General features: G+C 46.1%; 1 protein-coding gene across 2 annotated transcripts in view; it reads left to right on the top strand.

The window, feature by feature from the left end:
• Positions 1 to 23,376, top strand: part of AFAP1L1 (actin filament associated protein 1 like 1) — a 69,231-nt gene that overhangs the window by 11,230 nt on the left and 34,625 nt on the right. The window contains exons 1-5 of one of the 2 annotated variants that reach the window (XM_043465018.1): positions 12,966 to 13,076; positions 20,209 to 20,337; positions 21,396 to 21,479; positions 22,237 to 22,334; positions 23,013 to 23,121. In XM_043465018.1, coding sequence (XP_043320953.1) covers positions 20,295 to 20,337; positions 21,396 to 21,479; positions 22,237 to 22,334; positions 23,013 to 23,121 — 334 coding nt within the window. In that variant the 5' untranslated portion in view covers positions 12,966 to 13,076; positions 20,209 to 20,294. Of the gene's footprint in view, positions 1 to 12,965; positions 13,077 to 20,208; positions 20,338 to 21,395; positions 21,480 to 22,236; positions 22,335 to 23,012; positions 23,122 to 23,376 lie in introns of those variants that run through there. The other variant, XM_043465017.1, reaches the window with a different exon arrangement.

The raw sequence follows: 23,376 nt of genomic DNA, 5'->3' as shown, positions 1-23,376 counted from the left end.
CACAGCTAGGGCATGTATATGAATTAGAAAGATGTAAATACAACTTTGTTTTAAAAATTTTGTAGTTTATGGCAAAATCTGGTTCTGTGGTAGACTGATAAGTACAGTCCCTGTGAAGGCATGTCTGTGGCCCATGTCAGTGTGTGAATACACAATAATTTGAAGTTTTTGATATATTTGTGATATTTATCTTCCCTGAGCCCTGCAGTCTCATCACCACCACACCTCCCAACAGAATTTGATGGGAATGTTCATCATGACATTGCCATCTGTTGCATTTTAAGTTTATTTACTGTAATTTATTTTCAGTACCTACTTTAAAATGTGTTGTACATGTATTTTGTTTAAATATCCCCAATTTTACAGATGAAAAAACTGAGGCCTAAACAGGTCAATTTTTAACCCAGCCCTGCCCACCTCCGAACGTAAGTTCTTTACCATCGCTCTCCACTGCTTGTCCAGTGGAGAGAGGCATTCCCAGGTCTATTAATGCGAAGGACTTGCCAGATAAGCCACAAAGACTTAACAGGTGAAGATTTCAAGGTGGGAAGCAGGAGAGGGAAAGGGAATCTAAACAGTTCCAGGAGGGACAGCTTCCATCAGTATGGCCAGGCAGCTGGTGTGAGACTTTATTTCTCACCCTTCACACTCCTTCCACTGTGGCCCTTGTAGTTCTGGCGTTTAGAATTCAAGAAACATTCATCCTCCTGGAACTGGCAAAGATCCTGCCCCAGGAGGGCCCAGGCAGGGTTTTGTCCTCCACCTAAAATTCCATTCGGGAATCCCAGCCACACCCCAGGCGGGGGTGGAGGCGCAGAGCCTGCCAGCCCTGATTCTTCTCCCTGCACAGCTGTCAGGCTGCAGAGGGGCAGAATGTGGCACCACATTGCAGTCATTCCAGCTCTGGGGAATTTACTGACTGAACGTCCCACAGGAGGCAAGCTCAGGGGCTTTTTATAGCCCTCTAAGAACCTAGGGGAAAACTCATCTCCTGAGAGGGATAAGTGGGGCACGTGTCTTTTCTGGGCACCATTCCCTCAATCATGCAATCTCAGATGCCCACAATCCAAATCAGGGTAAGGGTTATGGCTAAGTGAGCAGTGTGGAGTGGTGAAAACATGTTCGCTGACCAAGCTACAGGGATCCCGACCAAATCCAGTTACTTGCATCTCCTCCTTGGGCTTCAGTTTCTTCACCTATCAGGTCGAAATGTTTATTACAGCACGGGTAGCAGTACACCTTGGTTGTTAGACCAAATCCAGACCCCCCACATCTTTTGGTAAATAAAGTTGTATTGGCCCACAGCCATGTCCATTCATTATGTTTTGTCTATGGCTGCTTTTTTGCCAAAAGAGCAGAGTTGAGTAGTTGCAACAGAGGCCCACATGTGGCCTGAAAAGCCTAAAATATGTACTATCTGGTCTTTTACACAAAGTTTGCCAACCCCTGAATTAATCTGTAGAGTTTGGGAGTGTCTGCCTGGAGCACTGTGGTGAGAAAGATTCTGAGGGTGTGTCCAGGGTGAGGAATGAAGCCCTGTCCTCAGATCATTCAAGAGTACGTACTCAAGACTAATATTTGGAAAGGCCCCAGAATGCCATTTACCAGTGTTTTTCAAACTACATTTAGCTTCAGAATCCTTCTGCAAATAAAATCTTAAACAAAGAGTTGCTCTGCGGGAAGTGGGAATGAAAATACTGAGTACAGTCTACTCCATCTTCCTACTCCCAAGGTAGCCCCCAGAGAAGCCTCCCAGACCCCAGAGCTCCATCTGCAGAACATTTGAAAACCACCTGTCTAATCTTATGCCTCTCACTTTACAGCCAGGGAAACCGAGGCTCAAGGGGTGGTGTCATGCCTAAGGTCACATGGTGGACTCCCAGTCAGCTTTCCCCAGAACCACTGACGTGGTCAAGAGATGCCAGCAGAGCGCAGAGTTCTGCTGGGGAGAAAGCCTGTACACTGGCCTTGGGGGTCTCAGGGATGCCACTGGTCCATAACTGGCCTGACATGCCCCTGCTGACCCAGCAACCCCAGGGGTTCAGGGCTGGGATACCGCTGACACTTGCCCATGCTTCATGGTGATTTAGTCAAGACTTAGGAAACTTTTTTTCTGAGACCACCAGAATCAAAAGAAAAAAATCAAAATTGAATTGGACCATATTCTTAAAAATATTTCATTGATACCAAAACATACTTTTGAAAGAATATATCTTAAATTTGCTACATCAATTTGTTCATTTTTTCTGTTTTCTTTTTTTTCAAAAAGCTATTATTTAATAGATAAAATATCTTTAAATCAGTGAAATCTTAGAATGGAGAAATTATGATAATTTATACTAAGGCTTTCTTTTAAAGATGGAGTCAGATTTATTCATTTGTAGAATAAATATTTATTCTTCCTGCCCATTCTTGTTGAAGAGTTTGCAAAGGGTAAATCCAGCCGACATGAAACCAAGTGGGATTTTTTTTTCATTTTAAGCTTTACTTGAAGCAAAAAGAAAACTGATCTAGGGGTGTGCTGGGAAGCCAGAGGGACTGATCACATTTCCTCACCTCCAGCCAGCAACCAGCTGTAGCTCTAAGGGGTAACAGGGGTAAGCGTAGGGTTCCTACACCCCTAACCTCCTAGTGAGGCAAAAAAACTAAGACTCTGTCACCAACGCCTGTGACATGAGGTCATATCTGGTTCGTGTCCATCAAAGAGAATACATAAAGGCTCAGAAGACTCAAGGGACACTTTTTAGCCAGGAACCTCAGAAACACTGGGGGATCAGCATTCTAAGTAGAGACAATGGCGAGTAGGAAGGGGAGAGGCACAGAAGCCATGCTCAGAGCACAAGTTGGTCAGTGTGCCTACAGCCCAGAGAAGCAGGCAGAGGTAAAATGGAGCCTCGAGTAGGGCCTTATCCTCCAGGTCCACAGCTGCGGGTGTGACTGGTAACTAATAATAGAGGCAGCATACTGTGGGAGCCGAGGGCACTGGCTGCGGTGTCAGGTTGCCAGGGTTTGAATCCCTGCTCTACTCCTTCTATTTAATCCCAGGTCTTCCTTTCTTCAGCTAAAATTGGAGATAACAATCTCCTGTCTGACTATGGGGGACAACTGGATTTCTGCAAGAAAAGCACTCAGCATGCAGGAAGCACACAATTAAAAAAAAAAAAAAAAAAGCCAATGTTTAAACAACACTTCTATAAATTATCTCCTTTCTTTAAAAATCAGAATGGATTCCTCTCACTTCTTGCCTGCCCATCCTGGAAAGGGATGGAATTACAGAGGGAATAAATCACAGGGAGTACAGGGAGCATATGAAGCTCTTTCATCATCTGAGTCACAAAGGAAACTGGTGTCTGGGCCCTGGGGAGCTACTGACGAGGTGTGAGCAGGAGGGGGTTATGCTGTGTGTTGCCATTTGGGGAAATTAAAGCTCACATCAGAGTAGAAAGGGAGAGATTAGAGAAAGGAGACCAGTTAGGAACTGCAGCACATACTGCATGTGAGCAGCAAACTTTGTAAGGCTAACTCACCTTCCTGTTTAAGAACAGAAAAACCTAAAACTTCACACTGTCCATTTTCAAAGAGAGCGTGTAGAATTGTTGATCTCTTGGGACAGGAGAGGAGACATCTGTCCAGGGTTCTTCAAGACTCAAGATAAGTCATTCCTGGGACCTTCAACCATCATTTTCTCGATTTCACCCCCAGCTCTGGAGGCAGGAAATCACTCTAGGCATCTCCCAAAGCCTGCCAGGGATGGCTGGGCTCCCTGTGGGCTGCACTTGCAGGGGCCTGGCCCAGACATAATCTAAGATTAGCACTGTAAGGCTTTTGCAAGCAAGGGGAAGGAAGGAAGAGAGGGAAGAGGATAGACTTACCACCTGGGCAGCAGGCAGGGTGGCCATTCTGAGCATAACCTTTAGCCTCCCACCTAGAATGTCTAGACTAAACTCTGGGAGATACCTGAATCCCCTGTGATTACTAACAACATCAACAACAGTAACAACCAACCTTTGCAGGAGGTCTCATGTGTGCTTGGCACAGAGCTTAACACTTTTCTACCCTACCTCCCTTTCTGCTCACCACAACCTTCTGACATGAGTGGTCTTATTACCTCTGCCTCACAGATGAGAAAACTGATGTCACCTGCCTGGGGTCGCTGGGCTAGGGAGGACAGATCCCAGGTGTGATTCTGTGTGCTTCTCACCGTAGTCACCCAGTGTCACAATTACCCACTATACTAACTCACCCCCACATTCCTGCCAAGAGGCAGTCCACCAAGACTCAGCCGCTCTTGGAAGGGATAGCTGGCTCTCTTCTTAGTTCAAATTTCTGGAAAGTTCCTACATAGAGTGGACCTAATAATATGGTCTTGGAGCTGCCGCCGCTGGTCTGAACTGTCCTCCAGAACCCCAGCGAACAAGTCTGCCTCTTCTTCCTTTCCCCCATCCCCATAAGCCCCTCTGCTCTTGGAGATGGCTGTCACAGGCAGAATTAGCCCCCTCCCTAATCTGCGGTTGTTCCTCTGAATTCTGGGCTGTTAGTGAATCTCTCTGCAGTGCATCTGCTCTGTGCCCATGACGGTACTGGGCACCGGGCAGCAGCAGCAGATGTTAAATCAGGCCTCATCTCTACTCTCACAGTTCACACTTTAATGGAGGTCACTGAACAAACTGTCTGCCCTGGAGGCTCTTAACAGGTAACCTCACCTGTCCAGAACAGCAGGACAGGCCTCCTGGAGGAAGGGGCCTCTAAACTAACTCTCAAAGAATAAAGGGGCGCCGTCTAGGGAATAGGGAAGAGTTTAAATAACGACATTAGTCAATTTGGTATGTGTCAGGAACTGTTCTAAGCAGTTCATATAATACCTCGCTGGACCCTCATGACAGCCCTGTAAGGTGTAGGTATTATTATTATCCCCATTATTCAGATGTGGAGACTCAGAAAAGTGAAGTATCCTGCCCAGGGTCAAACAGTATAGTAGCTGGAGAACAAGACATGCAAAGAAAACACCACAAGCAAACAGTAGTGGGGTGGGGCCTCAGATATTGAAAATAGGTAATAAATAGTGAAAAAAAAAAAGTTTTTAAACTCTACTGAACAGAATAAAGATAAATACACTGTTTCCATTAGTGCAGTCTGAGGCCTCTATTGATAATTTTATAATTCTTTAATCACACAAAGGTTTCTATGGGCTGATTGTCAACCCAACCCATGCCTTTCTGAATAGAGATGCTCATCTCTTAAATCCTACACATGTTCTGTTGTTTGATTGAGGGAAAGGGGGAGCAGATGGTACACTGATCATTAATCACCGTGTACCGATTTATAAAACTTCCATTTACAGACTGTTTACTATCACTTTTCACAGATATTGTCAGGTTTGAGTCTCACAACAGGCCTGAGAGGTAGACAGAGCAGTTACCATCACTCCACTTTAACGCTGAAGAAATAGAGGCAACTTGCCCGAGCCCACACAGCCAGTAAGTACGGAGCTTGAGCCTTAGGCGTTTGGCTCCAGCGCCTGTGTTTTCCCCTCTACACCAGAACACAGCGTACAGTGAGGGCCAGAAAGATGTGAACCTGGCACCTATGACCTCCAGCAAGCTCTTTAGCCTCTCTAGGCCTTAGTTTCTTGTCAGTAAAACTGAGACAAGAAGAGCTCCTACCATATGCAGTTGCTGCAAAGATGAAATAAACATAATAGGCACAGAATGTTAGCCATGGAGAATATTCTCACAATGGAGTATCATATAGCACAATGAATGAACACAATGACAGGCAACGATATCGATAAACCTTAGCAGTATCACAGTAAGAAAAAAGTCACAAAAAATTACCAATAACATTATGCCCTTTTAATAAAGTTTATAACAACTAAAATTTTTAAATTTTTATGGGTAAATCTAGTTGCGGTCTGTAAGGGAAAACAAGGATGTGATGAATACAGCATTCAGGATGACACACTGGGAAAGGGTAAGCAGAAGCGTGAGATCATAGTTAGATGTATGATATTGTCTAGATCCAGGATTCTGCTTTGAATGGTGGACTTGTGGGTACTTACTACATTAGCAAAAATAACTGATTACATAGATAAATAAAAATGAAGCATGCATGAGCCAATGATGACAGTGTCTCTTGAAACAAGGACTAGGATTAATCCAGTTTTTGTCCACTTGAGGTCCTAATTTAGTAAAGAAATAAAAATGTTAGGCCCACATTGTAGAATATGTTCAATAAACGTTCACTGTCATCATTAACTATCTTTATTACTATCAGTATTATTTGCAAACCCCTAGAGCCAGACATCTGCAGTGTCTGTTGCAGGCAACTGGTGAGATAGTTCCTCAAACTCAAACTTCTCAGAATGGTAAGCCCAGCTCCACCTAGGCCTCAGACCAGGCACCCATCCTATGAACGGACACTAGTGAGGAGTGGTCATGAGTGGCTCACTGGTGGTTCTAGCGAGCTTCAGAGATAGGGAACCTCTTTTAGAAGAAAGTGACCAGAAAGAATTATGATGCACCAGTTAGACGTTTAGGCCCTAGAGTTAGGTCTAGGTTCTGCTTGTCATGTGCCTTTAAACAAATAATTGTGCCTCTCCAAGCCTCACTTGGTTTATGTATAAAACAGAGTGTAAGAACAGTCACTACCTCACAGGGCCATTATGAGAATTAAATGAGGTAATCCATGCAAAATGCTTAGCATAACATCTGGAACATCACTTAAGAGCTCAAAAACATTCCCTGCCTTTATCATCCGGTACCCCAGGCCACTCCATTCAGTGAAGGAGACGGCAGGGACTTCCACCAAGCGGAAACAGATGCCATCTTGTGTGTGAGGGCTGAGCGTGTGTGTGTCACAGTTTTCCACTTCCTCCTGGAACCATTTCCTCTGTGAGCCAAACAGGGAGGAACCTGCACACAAAGGAACAATTCTGGGAGAATCCAGCCCCACTGCCAAAAGCTATTTCTTTGCCCCACCCCACTCTTGTCTGGAAATGTCTTGATGAGGGAGAACTACCTCTTCCCTGGCCACCCAGGGCTGAGAAACAAGGTGTTCAGAATGAGAGCTGTCCTGGTGGATGACAAGACGTGGGCAGAGCTGCTGCTCAAAAGGCCATTAAGATGCAGGGCTTCCATGAGCTTGTCACCCTGGCCCACCTCCCGGAACAGAGTCACCCCAAAACATCCCCACAACCTGTTTCCACTGACCTGCCACCTCCCTGACCTCTTAACTTCCTGAAACAAGAGTACATCACAGAACTTTGCTACAGAGAATCCCCAATAAGAACCCCCCCAGTTTACAAACCCTTACCCCACCATTGCCCATTTCCCCTCCCACAAAGGATTCCTGCACACAAGGATTCTAAATCCCTTCTTCCAGAAGAGGAAGATGATGCTCTGAGAGGCTGATTTACCCGATTCAATACTAGCAAGTGGGAGGAGTCAGAACCCAAACCAGATACTCTCCTCAGTTCAGTTCAGTCACTCCGTCGTGTCCGACTCTTTGCAACCCCATGGACTGCAGCACGCCAGGCTTCCCTGTCCATCACCAACTCCCAGAGCCTACTCAAACTCATGTCCATTGCATCAGTGATGCCATCCAACCATCTCATCCTCTGTCGTCCCCTTCTCCTCTCGCCTTCAGTCTTTCCCAGCATCAGGGTCTTTTCCAAAGAGTCGGTTCTCCTACCAAATCCCAAATCCTCCACTCTTCTTTTCCACCTCCCTCAGGATTCTGGGTTTCTCTCCCAAGGAGTCAAACTGTACTATTCTCTTAAGCATAAAGGATATTCCGTTTCCTGCATAAGCTGTAAGTATCACACACAAAAGCCTTTCAAGGTGACCTCGACAACCCTCTGCCTGCCTCACGCGGGAGCTATATTTAACTCCTGGAAAGCAGTCAGCACAAGGCATTGGCTTTGCAGTTGGATTTCTTTGCTGCTCCTTTTCTATTCTTTTCCAGCCCACATGAACCACAGTCTTCCCTGTATGCTCTGGGACAACAGGATGTATTTGTTTTAGCGATCAACAATGCTAGTCCAACCAGTGAGGTCCCCTCCAACGTCCTGCCCACTGTTTGGCCTTCATTTGGGCTCCGTGAAGTGCTTGTAAATTGAGAGGAAAGAAGTGAGACATCTTCATGGCCCCAGATGGGTAGATCTGCAATAACTTGGAAGAAACTGTGGGCAGAGGAAGGAGGGATTTCTGTACCCATGAAGTGAAGGGTCAATTCCCTCAGCCTCACCTGTGTGACTGGGGGCCTCTCTGCAGAGTTAACTTAGCATATGTTAACTTAACTATGCAGGACTTAGCATAGATGGAAGCAGCATTCTGAAGGAGCACTGGGAGAGGCATCTCCAAATGGTCTCAGGATTCTTCCCATTCTGCAGTCCTCAGTTCCCACATGTGTAAGAATTAAGTTATGAATTTCATTAAGAATTTACCAAAATTCATAATTTAATTATGTAAAGAACACATGTAAATCTCTTAAAGCAGGGTATGACATATAATAGTAAAGGAAGAATAATGTAAACAGCTAACATGTACTGAGTATATACTATGTGCCAGACACTGTTTTAGGCACATTCTCACTGTACTAGGGCCCACTCTTGAGGTAGATAAGTTTCACAGGTCACCAATGATGTACATCAGGCGGTTATGTAATTATTCCAAAGGTATACAGCTAGAAAATGGGAACAAGACTTGAACTCACATAGTTCCTGTATTAATGTTACTATGCTAGGATTAAAATCCACAAACTACAAAACACACATCACTAAACCAACTGGAAACCATATTCACAAGAGGGGTACAAGTTCAAACAAACAGGGTTTAGGGAGCTTAGCCACATGAGAAATTGGACTTCTGCTCCCTTTTGTACCCTGGGCTTTTTGCTACCTGTTTTCTGTTTTTTTTTCTCTTTCAAGCATCTTTTTTACTATCCTAAGTCACTATGAGAACATGGTTAACTAGACATTAACTAGCTGTCGCTGTTATTCAGTCAGTCAGTCGGGTCCAACTCTTTGTGACCCCCTGGACTGCAGCATGCCAAACTTCCCTGTCCTTCACCATCTCCTGGAGTTTGCTCAAACTCATGTCCATCAAGTCAGTGATGCCATCCAACCATCTCACCCTCTGTCATCCCCTTCTCCTTCTGCTTTCAATCTTTCCCAGCATCAGGGTCTTTTCCAATGAGTCAGCTCTTCGCATCAGGTGACCAAAGTATTAGAGTTTCAGCATCAGTCCTTCCAATGAATATTCAGGACTGATTTCCTTTAGGATTGACTGGTTTGATCCCCTTGCAGTCCAAGGGACTCTCAAGAGTGTTCTCCAACACCACAGTTCAGAAGCATCAGTTCTTCAGCACTCAGCCTTTCTTATGTTCCAACTCTCACATCCATACATGACTACTGGAAAAACCATAGCTTTGACTAGATGGACCTTTCTTGGCAAAGTAATGTCTCTGCTTTTTAATTTGCTGTCTAGGTTTGTCATAGCTTTTGTCTAACTAGCTGTTGGACTTTATCAACTCTTAAGAAAACTTAGCTTCAAGAATTTACTCATTCCACAAATACTTAAGCACGTGTTCTGTGTCAGGCACTAGCAAAAGCTGGCACTGTTCTTACCCCCAAGGAGTTAAGGCTCAAGTGGGGGAAACAGATGCTAATCAGAGATATACATATTTAAATACAGCCATCCTCTGGGATCTGCAGGGAATTGGTTCCAGGACCCTCATCAATACCAAAATCCTCAGATACTCAATTGCCTCACAGTCAGTCCCATGGGTTCTGCATCCTCAAGTTTTTCATCCAGGGATCCATCCAGAGAGCTAGTGAAAAGTGTAACATTTCACCATAAGAAATACCACAGGAAAAAAAAAAAAAAGAAAGAAATACCACAGGGAGAGTGATGCTATGACAGCATAAAATAGAGGCAGTGTATGTGGTCAAGAGGACAGTGAAGGTCTGTGAGAAAGTCATGAGTGAGTAGAGGGCTGAAAGGGGCGATTACTGGTTAGGAGGAGAAGGGAATTCTGACAAGAGGGAAACACATATGCAGAGACCTGGGGTTAAAAGGCTGAGGAACAGAGTAGAAAGCAGCCTGAAGAAAGGTCTCACTGGAAGGGCATGCACGGTTGGAAAGCCACAGAAAAGTCTCCTCTTTTCTTCATTCCTCCTATCCAACTGTTGAGACCACCTCTACTAAGTATACTGCTTTCCTTTCTAAGGTGAATTAACTCCCCACTGCTATAATGGGTCATACCTCATTGACATGCTAGGTTGTTAAAACAATTTATTAAATGTCATCTCTAAAATCATGATCAAAAGGTTTTAAAAGAATGTACTAGTTCTTTCTCCAGGTAAGGAACCTTTATGAGATAGAAATTGGGTTATTTTGCAGTTGGGAAATGAGAAAGGAAATTTTAGTAAATGAAAAGAAAAACTGCATACCCTTCATAAAACCACATTCTGACAAATCTTCCTATTTTTCATTTTTCAACCATACTGTTTGCATTTTCTGTGACTTTGATAACAAAGAAGGATGAGTTATTTTTGTCCTGAAGAGGCTTGTCAAGTAATGAAGTGGGGAAAAGAGAAATTGGTTTCCTCCTACTGCTTTGCATTTAATGAAATTATATCTTGCAAGCTGTTTCCAAGCATTTTTGTAAATTTCAGAGACTAAAAGGTGCCCAGCAATGAGATCACAAGTCAAAGAGCCCACCAGCTGATTAGGTAGGAACCCAAACAGGGTTTCTTATTCCTGTGGCTTACTGAAGATGTATTATTTACTTACTTTTTGTCATGGAAATTAGACCTTTTACCTTTCAGAGCTCTAAATAAATCTGACCTTCTTTGCACTGGGAGCCCATACTGGTTGTAATGAAGGCCTTTTGCTTCAAGGTTTCACTTAAGCTGCAACAGGGAAGCACTCCTGGGAACAAGTGGCAGTGCTTTTTGCTTGTGGCTTAAATTTCTGCTCTCTCCCACCTCATGCTGTTTTCACTTAGGTGGGGAGGGTGGAGGAGCAGAGAGAAAACTGATCTTAGTCTTAGTTGGGTATTCACCAGGAACAATAAGCACAGAGTGGTATAACCTTAGATAAATTTTTAAGTAGGTTTCTAATTTTATTTGACAAACTTTTTTGCATCCCTTTGAACAGTTATCAACTCTCTTGTGTTTTTATGCCCCTCTGTCCCACCTGGTTTAAAAAAAAAAAAAAAATGAAGACTTATAACAATGATTAGACTATTTCTCCCTGGTTTTTCTTGATTGGAATTCACTGTACCTCCCTAAGGCTCAACTAAACCAAACAGGATCAATGAAATGTATTCATGGTTCTAAATAAAATCTAGTCATAAAAGGCAACCCTGTCCTGATGCCCCGTCTGCCCACAGACAGCAGAGATGACCTGGACCGGGAGCAAAGATGGGAGGTGGGTGGGGTAGGAACTAGTGGAGATTTTTCCTGGGATGGCAGGGACAGGGTTCTGGGCTGTATCACTGCCCCTCCAGCTGAAAGATGCTGTCCCTCCACGTGGCTTGGAGGCAGTCCTTGGTGGGGGAGCACTCTGAGGAAAGGGGCTCTACCGCCTCCAACTGCCGTAACCACACACGCTCAGTGTCAGGCCCAGGGCCATGAACAGTCCACGTGGGGGGGGGGGGGGCACATGCAGAATCCCACAGTGTCCTCCTGCCCTGGGAACTCCCTTCCCTTGTGCCTGGCACACCTGAATCTGTTGGGGGGTTACACAAATGAAGAGAATGCCCCTGAGTTCACTAAGCACCATATGTATTTTTATTTCATCTCTATAGTGACCATGTGCAGCAGCAGCTAATGTTTTACCCCCACTGTTTACAGATGAAGAATTGAATGCTAAGGAAAGTTAAGACGTCTCCCCAAACAGAAAATGGCAGAGCTGGGTGGAGGCCTAGACTCTGTATACCCTGAGCTCTCAGCCACTCTTCTATGACTTATCTAAGCATCAAACCTACTGTAAATTTAACACTAGATATTCTTATTTTCAGTTAGTTGTGTGACTATAGCTAAGTCAGATAAACTCTTGAATCCTCATGTTCCACATCTTTAAAATCAGAGTGTTGGACTGGGTCATCAAAATATCCAATGAATGGATGCTTGTTGGACATCTACTATGATTGAGGCACAGATTAAGACATGTCCTCACAAAGTCTGTTACCACAACTATAGCAATCTGTCACTAAATGCTATCTGGTCAATACTGTAGAGTGTGCACAATTCTGGGGAATATTAGGAAGCAGCATCAACAACAACAATATGACCCTGTTGATGGCTCCAGGCACAGCATCAAACAAAGTGCTCTGCAAGCATAGTCTTAACCTAGTTATCCCAGCCTAGGAGGCTGGGATCCTAGTATTTTCACTTTACAGATGAGAAAACCATGGCTCAGAGCTCTCTAATGTGCCTATCTTTGTACAACTCGGAAGTGGCAGCACAAGAAGTCTAGCTCAGAGGTCTTACCCCAAAGCCCTAATCACTGTGCTCTTCTAAGCAAGACTTCATGTTCCAGCAAGTTACAGTTGTCTGCGGGGGCTCTTAGTCCCACCTTCACTCAGTTGTTGCAGAAAGAGATGTCTAATGATAATCTCTTAAGGAATGAGGGAGGTCTTCCCACAGTCTTTATGTTCATGGACATGCCCTCTAGTAGGTTTTCTGGTGGCATATTTTTCAGAGGTTGAACCTTGGAATCACCTGGAATACTCCTTAAAAATGTAGATTCCTGAGTCCTAGTATAAAGCCTACTGAATCAGACTCTCAGATAGGAGGTCCAACAAACCCCTGGGAGAGGGTATGACCGCTTGTCATAAGCATTATGTCATTATATGTATATTATTTCTTTCCAAATTAAATTATTTGATAGTTTAAATCTTTGTGGTTTGAATTCTAAGGTGTTAAAGATGAAGGCACATCTGTATTCACCACACCTGAAAGTTAGCTTTGGGGAGAGAGTTCCATATCGTCTTTAAAGAATAGAGCACTGACCGAAAGCTTTCTTGTAAACCATGATGTATAAGCTTCTCCCTGGGATGACATTCTGCTGGTAAGTCAGGTATAAGCTTGAATCACTTGTTTTTTTCTCTGAGATCTACATAGTCAGGGCTCTAAAGTTCAATGGGCTCAGTGGAGAAGGACCCACTGAGCAGGATCTCAGCCCCACAATAAGGGTCTCCCATTCATCCAGTGAGAGGACTTCCAGATCAAGACCCCCAGTGACCCAGCTCAGCAAGCAGGCTTTGAGGGGCCATCCGCCTCCTCCCTGCCCCAACCTGGCCTCCCTTTCTCTGAGCCCAAGTTCTCTGATAGAGGATTCAGGAGTCACAGGGAAATGCAAGCTTTGAAGTCAGAGAGCCTGACCTTACAGCTTACTGGATGGGTGACCTCAATTCTCTAAGCCTCTGCTTCCTCCCTCATAGAACACAGAGACACCTGTGTGGTTTGTGAGGATTAAATGAGATGATGTGCGTTAACTGCCCAGCATAATGGTAACGGCTCAGCTCAAGGAAGGGTTCTTGCCCACTAAAGCTACAGGCTGAGCTTTCTCCCAGAGCTCACACTCCCTCCTCCACCAGCTGCGGCCCACCACCTCCTTACAGGCTCCAAAAACCACCACCACCAGGACGAAGCAGCTGCTCACTCCCCATGTGCTTCTCCCAGATTCACTTAGCCCCTCCTTTGCTCTACTTGGACTTTTGTGATCACAGCTCAGTTAAACAAAAAACACTTAGAAGTCAAGGGCCCATGTTAGAAATCCTATCAAGTACCAGGAAAAAAAGCAAAAAAGGGTGTTATAATGCTTGGGTACTTAAACTCATGTTTTTAAATGCACAAAACTCACTCAGAAACTACCTGTCCTCACTTTAGAAGCAGGAGAGCTTTTAGAAGCCAGAATGCTGCCACAAGAGGCACTTGTTGATAGCAGCAAGAGGAAATTTGTGAGATAAAACCTCACAGACAAAAAAGAGGGAGACAGGAAGAGGAGGAAGGAGGGAGAAACTGACAGACAGACTGATTTAAGGAATACAGAGGCTTAGCAATCTGAGATCATTTATTGAAGGACAGCAGTTCTCAGAAAGATGTGGCTGGGGACAGGAATGCTTAGCGGGGGGGCCCCAAGGTCACATCTACTTTTACATAGTACTGAGACCTTACATGCCCTCTTCACTCTCATTCTCTTACGGGTACACAGTAGAGTTTTCCAAAGGCTGTAAGATGTGTGACAGTGTGGTAGCTCTGAAGGTTAATGGGATGTGTGACTGTGTATTTTTGTGTTTTAAAGCTTTTCTCAATTTTCAATTCAGTTCAGTCACTCCGTCATGTCTGACTCTTTGTGACCCCGTGGACCGCAGCATGCCAGGCCTCCCTGTCCATCACCAACTCCTGAAGCTTGCTCAAACTCATGTCCATCAAGTCGGTGATGCCATCCAACCATCTCATCCTCTGTCATCCCCTTCTCCTCCTGCCTTCAATCTTTCCCAGCATCAGGGTCTTTTCCAATGAGTCAGTTCTTCGCATCAGGTGGCCACAGTATTGGAGTTTCAGCTTCAACATCAGTCCTTCCAATGAATATTCAGGACTGCTTTCCTTTAGGATGGACTGGTTGGATCTCCTTGCAGTCCAAGGGACTCTCAAGAGTCTTCTCCAACACCACAGTTCAAAAAGCATCAATTCTTCAGCACTCAGCTTTCTTTATAGTCCAACTCTCACATCCATACATGACTACTGGAAAAACCATAGCTTTGACTAGATGGACCTTTCTTGGCAAAGTAATGTCTCTGCTTTTTAATATGCTGTCCAGGTTGATCAGAGCTTTTCTTCCAAGGAGCAACCATCTTTTAATTTCATGGCTGTAGTCACCATCTGCAGTGATTTTGGAGTCCAAGAAAATAAGTCTCTCACCGTTTCCATTGTTTCCCCATCTATTTGCCATGAAGTGATGGAACCAGATGCCATGATCTTAGTTTTCTGAAGGTTGAGTTTTAAGCCTACTTTTTCACTCTCCTCTTTCACTTTCATCAAGAGGCTCTTTAGTTCTTCTTCGCTTTCTGCCATAAGGGTGGTGTCATCTGCGTATCTGACGTTATTGATATTTCTCCCAGCAATCTTGATTTCAGCTTGTGCTTCAACCAGCTCGGCGTTTCGCATGATGTACTCTGCATATAAGTTAAATAAGCAGGGTGACAATATACAGCCTTGATGTACTGCTTTCCTAATTTGGAACCAGTCTGTTAGAACTATGTCCAGTTCTAACTATTGCTTCTTGGCTTGCATACAGATTTCTCAGGAAGCAGGTAAAGTGGTCTGGTATTCGGATCTTTTTAAAAACTTTCCATAGTTTGTTGTGATCCACACAGTCAGAGGCTTTAGCAGAGGTAGATGATTTTCTGGAACTCTCTTGCTTTTTCAATGATCCAATGTATGTTGGCAATTTGATCTCTGGTTCCTCTGCCTTTTCTAAATTCAGCTTGAACATCTGGAAGTTCATGGTTCACGTACTATTGAAATCTGGCTTGGAGAATTTTGAGCATTACTTCGCTAGCGTGTGAGATGAGTGCAATTGTGTGGTAGTTTGAACATTCTTTGGCATTGCCTTTCTTTGGGATTGGAATGGAAACTGACCTTTTCCAGTCCTGTGGCCACGGCTGAGTTTTACAAACTTGCTGGCATGTTGAGTGCAGCACTTTCACAGCATCATCTTTTAGGATTTGAAATAGCTCAACTGGAATTCCATCACTTCCACTAGCTTTGTTCATAATGATGCTTCCTAAGGCCCACTTCACTTTGCATTCCAGGATGTCTGGCTCAAGGTGGGTGATCACACCATCATGGTTAGTTATCTAGATCATGAAGATCTTTTTTGCATAGTTCTGTGTATTCTTGCCAGCTCTTCTTAATATCTTCTGCTTCTGTTGGGTCCATACCATTTCTGTCCTTTATTGTGCCCATTTTTCATGAAATGTTCCCTTGGTATCACTAATTTTCCTGAAGCGTTCTCTAGTCTTTTCCATTCTATTGTTTTCCTCTATTTCTTTACATTGAGCACTGAGGAAGCCTTTTTTATCTCTTCATGTTATTCTTTGGAACTCTGCATTCAAATAGCTATATTTTTCCTTTTCTCCTTTGCCTTTCACTTCTCTTCCTTCCTCAGCTACTTGTAAGGCCTCCTCAGACATCCATTTTGCCTTTTTGCATTTCTTTTCTTGGGGTTGGTCTTGATCACTGCCTCCTGTATAGTGTCACGAACCTCCATCCATAGTTCTTCAGGCACTCTGTCTAATCCTAGATCTAATCTAGATCTAATCCTAATTGAGATCTAATTCTCAATTTTAAGTGACGTTAAACTCATATTGGTTTCCCCAGTAGCTCAGCAGTGAAGAATCCACCTGCAATGCAGGAGACTTTGATTCAATCCCTGGGTCAGGAAGATTCCCTGGAGGAGGAAATGGCAACCCACTCCAGTATTCTTGTCTGGAAAATTCCATAGGGTTGCAAAGAGTCAGAGACAACAGGGCACGCATGCACACAAAGTCAATACTGGTAGATACAGCTCACACCAAAAGCTCTTTGGGGGTCTTCAATAATTGTTAAAATTGTAAAGTAATCTTGAGGCCAGAAAATTTCACAACTACTGGTAGAGATAAACAGCCACTGCACCCTGTAGCCTTGACACCCCTGCATGATAGCAGAGCAGCGTCATGGATTTTCAAACATGAACCACGGCTGCAGGCCACCAAGAACGTTCCCATGGTTACCCTGTGGTGCCTTCCTTACAGCATTTCCACAGCCTCCCTAGTGACCAGTTAATTACTAATATGTGTGTGTGTCTGTCTATCTGTGTATGACAGGGATGGAGGAGAAATACGGTGAGAGAGAGAGAGGGTGATACCCCAGAGCAGTATCTTACTCATTTTCTAATTCCCCCAAGTGGCCAGACTGGCACATAATTAGAGTAAATTAGGAAATATTTTGGAATTGAGTAACTAACTTTTGGTGTGTCTGTTGGTGCCAAAGAGGTTTGTGTTTCCATTTGAAAAGATTTCCTCCAAAACATATAAAACTTGGCCAAAAAAAAAAAAAGTGAAGTCGCTTCAGTTCAGTTGCTCAGTTGTATCCGACTCTTTGTGACCCCATGGACTGCAACATGCCAGGCTTTCCTGTCCATCACTATTTCCCAGAGTTTACCCAAACTCATGTCCATTGAGTTGGTGATGCCATCCAACCATCTCTTCTTCTGTCGTCCCCTTCTCCTCCTGCCTTCAATCTTTCCCAGCATCAGGGTCTTTTCAAATGAGTCAGCTCTTCACATCAGGTAGCCAAAGTATTGGAGTTTCAGCTTTAGCATCAGTCCTTCCAATGAACACTCAGGACTGATCTCCTTTAGGATGGACTGGTTGGATCTCCTTGGCAGTCCAAGGGACTCTCAAGAGTCTTCTCCAACAACACAGTTCAAAAGCATCAATTCTTTGGCACTCAGCTTTCTTTAGAGTCCAACTCTCACATCCATCGATACATGACTACTGGAAAAACCATAGCTTTGACTAGACGGACCTTTGTTGGCAGAGTAATGTCTCTGCTTTTTAATATGCTGTCTAGGTTGGTCATAACTTTCCTTCCAAAGAGTAAGCATCTTTTAATTTCATGGCTGCAGCCACCATCTGCAGTGATTTTGGAGCCCCCAAAAATAAATTCAGCCACTGTTTCCACTGATTCCCCATCTATAGTCGTGTCCAACTCTTTGCGACCCCATGGACCTATCAGGCTCCTCCGACCATGGGATTTTCCAGGCAAGAACACTAGAGTAGGATGCCATTTCATTCCTCAGGGGATCTTCCCGACCCAGGGATCAAACCCGGGTCTCCTGAATTGCAGGCAGATGCTTTACCATCTGAGCCACCAGGGAAGCTAAAACCTGGCTAAAATGACTTTAAACAATTTTCTGCTTCAAAAAGAGAGCCCTGCCCCTCCAGAACCCTTGCCCAGTGACACCTCAGGGGTGCCAGGTCCTTTCACCTGAGCTCTGGAGTGAGGCCTGGAGGTGTACCACACAGTGGCTCCAGGAATCATGCAGACTTGGGATCAGCCTGGCTCCTCCTCTTTCGAGCTGTGCTACCATCCCACAGGTTCCCTCAGCTTGAGAGTCAGCTCCTAGAAAATAGGCATCCTGGGGGACCTACTCACAGGTGTGCTGCAGGGAGGAGACGAGACATGGCATGGATAGTCCCTACTCAGGGCCCAGTGGTAGACACAGCCCATGAGGCACGGGCTGTTGGTAACAGCCTCGAGCTCATTTCCAACAAATTTGGGGTGATTTTGGAATGGCACAGAAAGATTACATCATCGCATTTTTCCAATGAGTACTACTCTCTGTACATAAAATTTCTGTTTTTTAAAAAGTCCTCATGTGGTCATCTCTCCATTCCCTCGCTCATCTAACACATATAGAGCACCCACTCTGAGTAGGTAGACTAGATGCTAAGTCTACCTTAGCACCTCCCAGAGCCCACAGCCTCTCCCGCTTCCTGAAGGAGACAGACATGCAGATCTCACAGCACAGATCAGCATGGCAGATACTATAGTGATAGTATTCATAGCTGACTAGGGGTGGGATTTACTATGTTCAGGGCAAGGCACTTTCCATACATGAGACTGTGAGGCAAGTGCTGTTATTTCCCCTTTACAGAGAGGAAAATTGAGTCATATAGGTTAAGCAACTTGCCAAAGGTCCCATGGCTGATGAATAACACAGCCTGAACATGAACCCAGGAAATCTGGCTCCAGGACTGATTTCTCTTATGCTCCATGTTACAGCCCCTCTTACACATCCCGACCTGTAGCTGCAAGTCAGTCTCACCACTTTCTCAGGAGGTCTTAGTGGGGAGAAGCACGTGGATTTGGGAGTCAAGAGACCAGGGCTTAAATCTTGACTCTTCTGCTTGTCCATGTAACTTCAAGCAAGTTACTTATCTTCTCTGAACCTTAGTTTCTTCATCTAAAAAATGGGCTTGATCATCAGACCAATCTCAGCTTGGCAGGGCCCTATAAAATACTGCAAAGCAATGTAAGTGCTATAGTATAAAGTACAAAGTGAGGAAACTATATTCTGTTCAGGCACTGCTGGCTGTATGGCCCTGGAGAAGTTGTTTAACCTCTCTGAGCCTTAGCTGCATCCTCATGTAATGGAGATAATAAAATACATGGTATGAGATTTAAATAAGACAATAGGTATGAAAGGAATTAGCACAGCTGGAAATAACTGTTCAATACACGTGAGCTCATATTATTATGCCCAAGTGATTGGCAAGCTGCAAAGATGGACAATACTACTACTGTAGAGAAGTCAGTCTTTGGCTCTAAGGCAAACCAAGTCCCAAGATACTGCTTTGGGACAGAGAGACACTGATGACATCATGGTCTTGGTATGCTTCAGTCTTTTTAAAGGACTCTGTGCTCTAGGCTTTTGCAACTCCGTGTGGTCTCAGACCAGCAGCATCAGTTTTAGCTGGGAGCTTGTCAGCAATGCAGAATCTCAGGCCCCACACCAGACCTCCTGAGTCAGAATCTGCATTTTAATAGAATCCCCTGGTAATTCCTATATACACTCAAGTCTGAGAAACACTGGTGTAGCATGGGGGAAAGAACAGCAACATGAGTTTTTGGCCAGGGGTGGGAAGGGTTAATGTTTAGTTTGGCTCCTGTCAAGTCACCGGAAACAGAAGGTTCCAGAGATTGAAGTGTATAGACTGATGGGACAGGAAGGCTTCCTTCCTGCCTTGTGTCCTGGCCGGCCAGAGCTCCTGCCCGGGACCTGCGCTGACCCTCGAGCTCAGTGAGGAAAGACCCTGCGCCTGCAGAGCAGAGGGCAGGCTGGGACAAAGAGAGGGTCAGCGCCTCTGCTCAGACTACCTGCGAGTTCAGTCCCCAGGTCAAGCCCGGATGAGGTCTGAGGAGGAGCAGCAGGGAGCAGGGAGGCCGGAAAGACGTCACAGTTAACTGAGCAGGGCTCCCCCAAGGGAGGCTGGTGGCCAGCGCCGGGACAGCTGTGTGAGGGCCTCTGAGGTCTCCGTGCCGCCCTGGGCCCTGTCCTCCGGCCCCTGCTTCCCTGGGTCCTGCAGGGTGGGGGTGGGGCCCAGGCCCTGGACGCAGCTGTGACTGTGCTCCACGGGCTTCCTCCTCAGTGCTGGAGCAGCTCCTACCCGAGCTCGCAGGGCTGCTCAGCCTCCTGGACCACGAGTACCTCAGCGACACCACTCTGGAGAAGAAGATGGCCGTGGCCTCCATCCTGCAGAACCTGCAGCCCCTCCCAGGTCAGCCGTCAGCATGCTGCCCAGAGCTTCTGGAGAACCCTCAGTAACTCCCTAGGGCCTGCTGGCAGGAGGAGGCCTAAACCTCACAGCATGGCGATTAAGCTCTCTTCATGGTCTAACCAGTGTCCCCATCCACTCCAAGCTCTGTCCACCACAGCCCTGGCTGTGCTCCTTGTCTTCCTCCACCCCTAGCCCTATGCAAACTCACACAACACACATGCCACACACACTCATGTACACACCACTACCACACTCACACACACACAACACGCTCTCACATAGACTTCACACAGCAAGAAACACATCTCACACACAACATACCCCACATGCTCCATCACACGCAACACACTCACTTATCACATACACACAGCATATATGCACAACACTCACGCACACTCAGACATATCACATACACATCACACTCTCCTGCACTCAGCTGCACGCTCACACACTCCCCCTTGGCTTTATGGGTTGTATACCTGCCCCTCCATCTCCACTCAGGCCCTCTCTCTCTCCCCACAACCTCTCTGCCTCACTGTGTGCTCAGCAGCAAAGCTTCCTCCTCTGCTCCAGCCTTTCCCCAACCTCAAGTGAGCCCACGAGACGGTATGTGTAAATCAAGAGCTCAGGAAACTCTAAAGGGGCTGTGTCCTGTCCCATGGGGTTGGAGGGGTCTGAGTGACTTGGGGGGTGGTCACCACTGTGAAACTGAGCCTCACTTCCCAGGGACAATGTCCTCGGCCACCCTTACAGGACTGCTGGGGAATGAAAGGGGCAGCGGTTTGCCGACTGGCCCCCAGCTGTCCCCAGAGCAGCGCCTCTACCTTGTCCTCTATGCTGGGCTCCGTTATTGAGATCCTCAATAACAATGGAAAAAAGGAAACAAAGTTTGAAAGCTTTGGATATAACCTAGGATATGCACATGCTTTGCAACCTGAGCACTGTGTCCTGTGCGGGACAGAAGTCTGAGTGGGTGGGGGAGACTAGCCGTCCTCAGCGACAGCAGTCCTGGGCCCCCTCCCTCCTCACTGCTGGCCTGCTCTCCTCCTTCCTCACAGCCAAAGAAGTCTCCTACCTGTACGTGAACACAGCGGATCTCCACTCTGGGCCAAGCTTCGTGGAGTCCCTCTTTGAAGAATTTGGTAAGCTACTCTCTCCTGACCTCAGCTGAAATCTGTCCTTCCCCAACATGCATGTCTACAACCTCAGTCTCTAGAAGGGTCCCCTGTATATGGGTCATCATTACAAAATTGAGTCACCTGAGAAAAGTCCCTTTGCCTCTCTGGGCCCTGCCAGGTCTAAAAGTCTAGTCAAAATCCATAGTTACAGGAAATCACCCCCGAGATTTGAGGAAGGGTAGGGATGAACACAGAGGCCGAAGAAGGCTGGCAATAGGGTGTTATCTCGTCTGCTGCTAACATCCGTCTTAGTAGCAGCTGCCTGGTCTCTGAGTTGAGCGGTCTGGCAGTTCAGCAGAAAGTAGAGCTGGGAGGGACTAGCAGAGGCACCTAGAGTATGGGAGCAGCCGAGCCAGGCCGCGTGCAGGGTGTGTGCGATCCGTGATCTATCCCGACGAGAACGGCACTATGCAACACAGGGAGAAAGCTGTGGGTCAGATGAGAGGATTCATGGACTGACGGACTTTGGGAAAACACCGTGCCTTCATTAAATAACCCTTGAAAACATCCAAAGCACTGTACCAAATTGAATTATCCCATTTGATTCCCTGATAACACTGGGATTATTGTGACCACTTTATGGATAAGAGGGATGAAGTCACTTGCCCCGGATTACTAATGGAGGAGGTGGTTGGGCTTCTTGACCCCAAATCTAGTCCTCTTCTCACTCCGCCATGCTCATCCTCCACTTACTCTGTCCTAATGGCCTGACTCCCCGTAGACTGTGACCTGAGCGGCCTTCAAGACATGCCAGAGGACGAGGCGGAGTCCTGCAAAGGAGCCAGTCCTGAGCCAGCCAAGAGTCCATCTCTGAGACACGTGAGTTCTTACACTCTCTGGCCCTTTTTTCCTCTGGAGGAGGTAGGGAAACTCTCAACTCTAATGTTGGGGATCCTCTTGACCATGAGAGATCTCCTCTTTCTTCAGTGTGGTGGTTAAGGGCAGAAACAGCACTATGAGAACATTTCAGTGATTCATGATGACATGCTCACTGTGCCAGTGCTGAGCAGCAATAATGTGGTAAACTGACCTGTCCCTTCAGGTCCAAAGGACATGCCCACCCCAACTTCTGATTTCAGGAGCACAGAAGGAGTGATGGGGAAAGCTCTGGATCACAAGAAGGGTGGCCTCTGCCTTCCTCCCTTCTGCTGTGTGGCAGATCACTTCCCATCTCTGAGCCTGAGTTTTCACCTATAAAAATGAAGGTCTGGATCACAGATAAAAAATGAAGTTCCCAGCCTTTGAGGCCATGGAATTAGGGCAGGGGGCCCAAATCACATCAAACATTGTCTGTTGACTGCATCATTCATTATTGTCACCACCGTAAATGGTACCAGTTGTTGACCACTCATCATGTCCTTTCACATTCAGAGACTGCATCCTGTCTTCTAGGAGGCTCCTGTTCCCCTCGCCCCCAGGCTCCTCCCTGTCACTCTGCCTGCTCCCCATGCTCTCCTGGTCTTTTGGGTTTCACACACCTTCTCTGTCCTCTTTCAGACAGCTGACCTGCCTCCACCGCTCCCCAACAGGCCTCCGCCTGAGGACTACTATGAGGAGGCCCTTCCCCTGGGGCCTGGCAAGTCCCCTGAGTATATCAGCTCCCACAGTAAGTTCTGGTCCCTGAGTGTTGGGGGTGAGGGGGAGAAGGCTCCTGTCCTGAAGCTCCTGTGTATCCTGCTGGGGCTGGAGCTCCAAGCCTGGCACCATTCAGCCACGCCCACCTACTGGGGAGGGGCGTGGGAGACCCTGGCCTCTCCAGTGACAGCCTGGGTGGGCGGGCCAGTAGGCTTGGGGGTCAGGGGCTGGGGTTCCAGACCCAGTTCTATGTGACCTCGAACAACCCCCTTCCCCTCTCTGGGCT

This window comes from Cervus canadensis, chromosome 4 (assembly GCF_019320065.1).
Source record: "Cervus canadensis isolate Bull #8, Minnesota chromosome 4, ASM1932006v1, whole genome shotgun sequence".
Lineage (NCBI taxonomy): Eukaryota > Metazoa > Chordata > Mammalia > Artiodactyla > Cervidae > Cervus > Cervus canadensis.
This window is presented reverse-complemented; position numbering and strand designations above follow the sequence as displayed.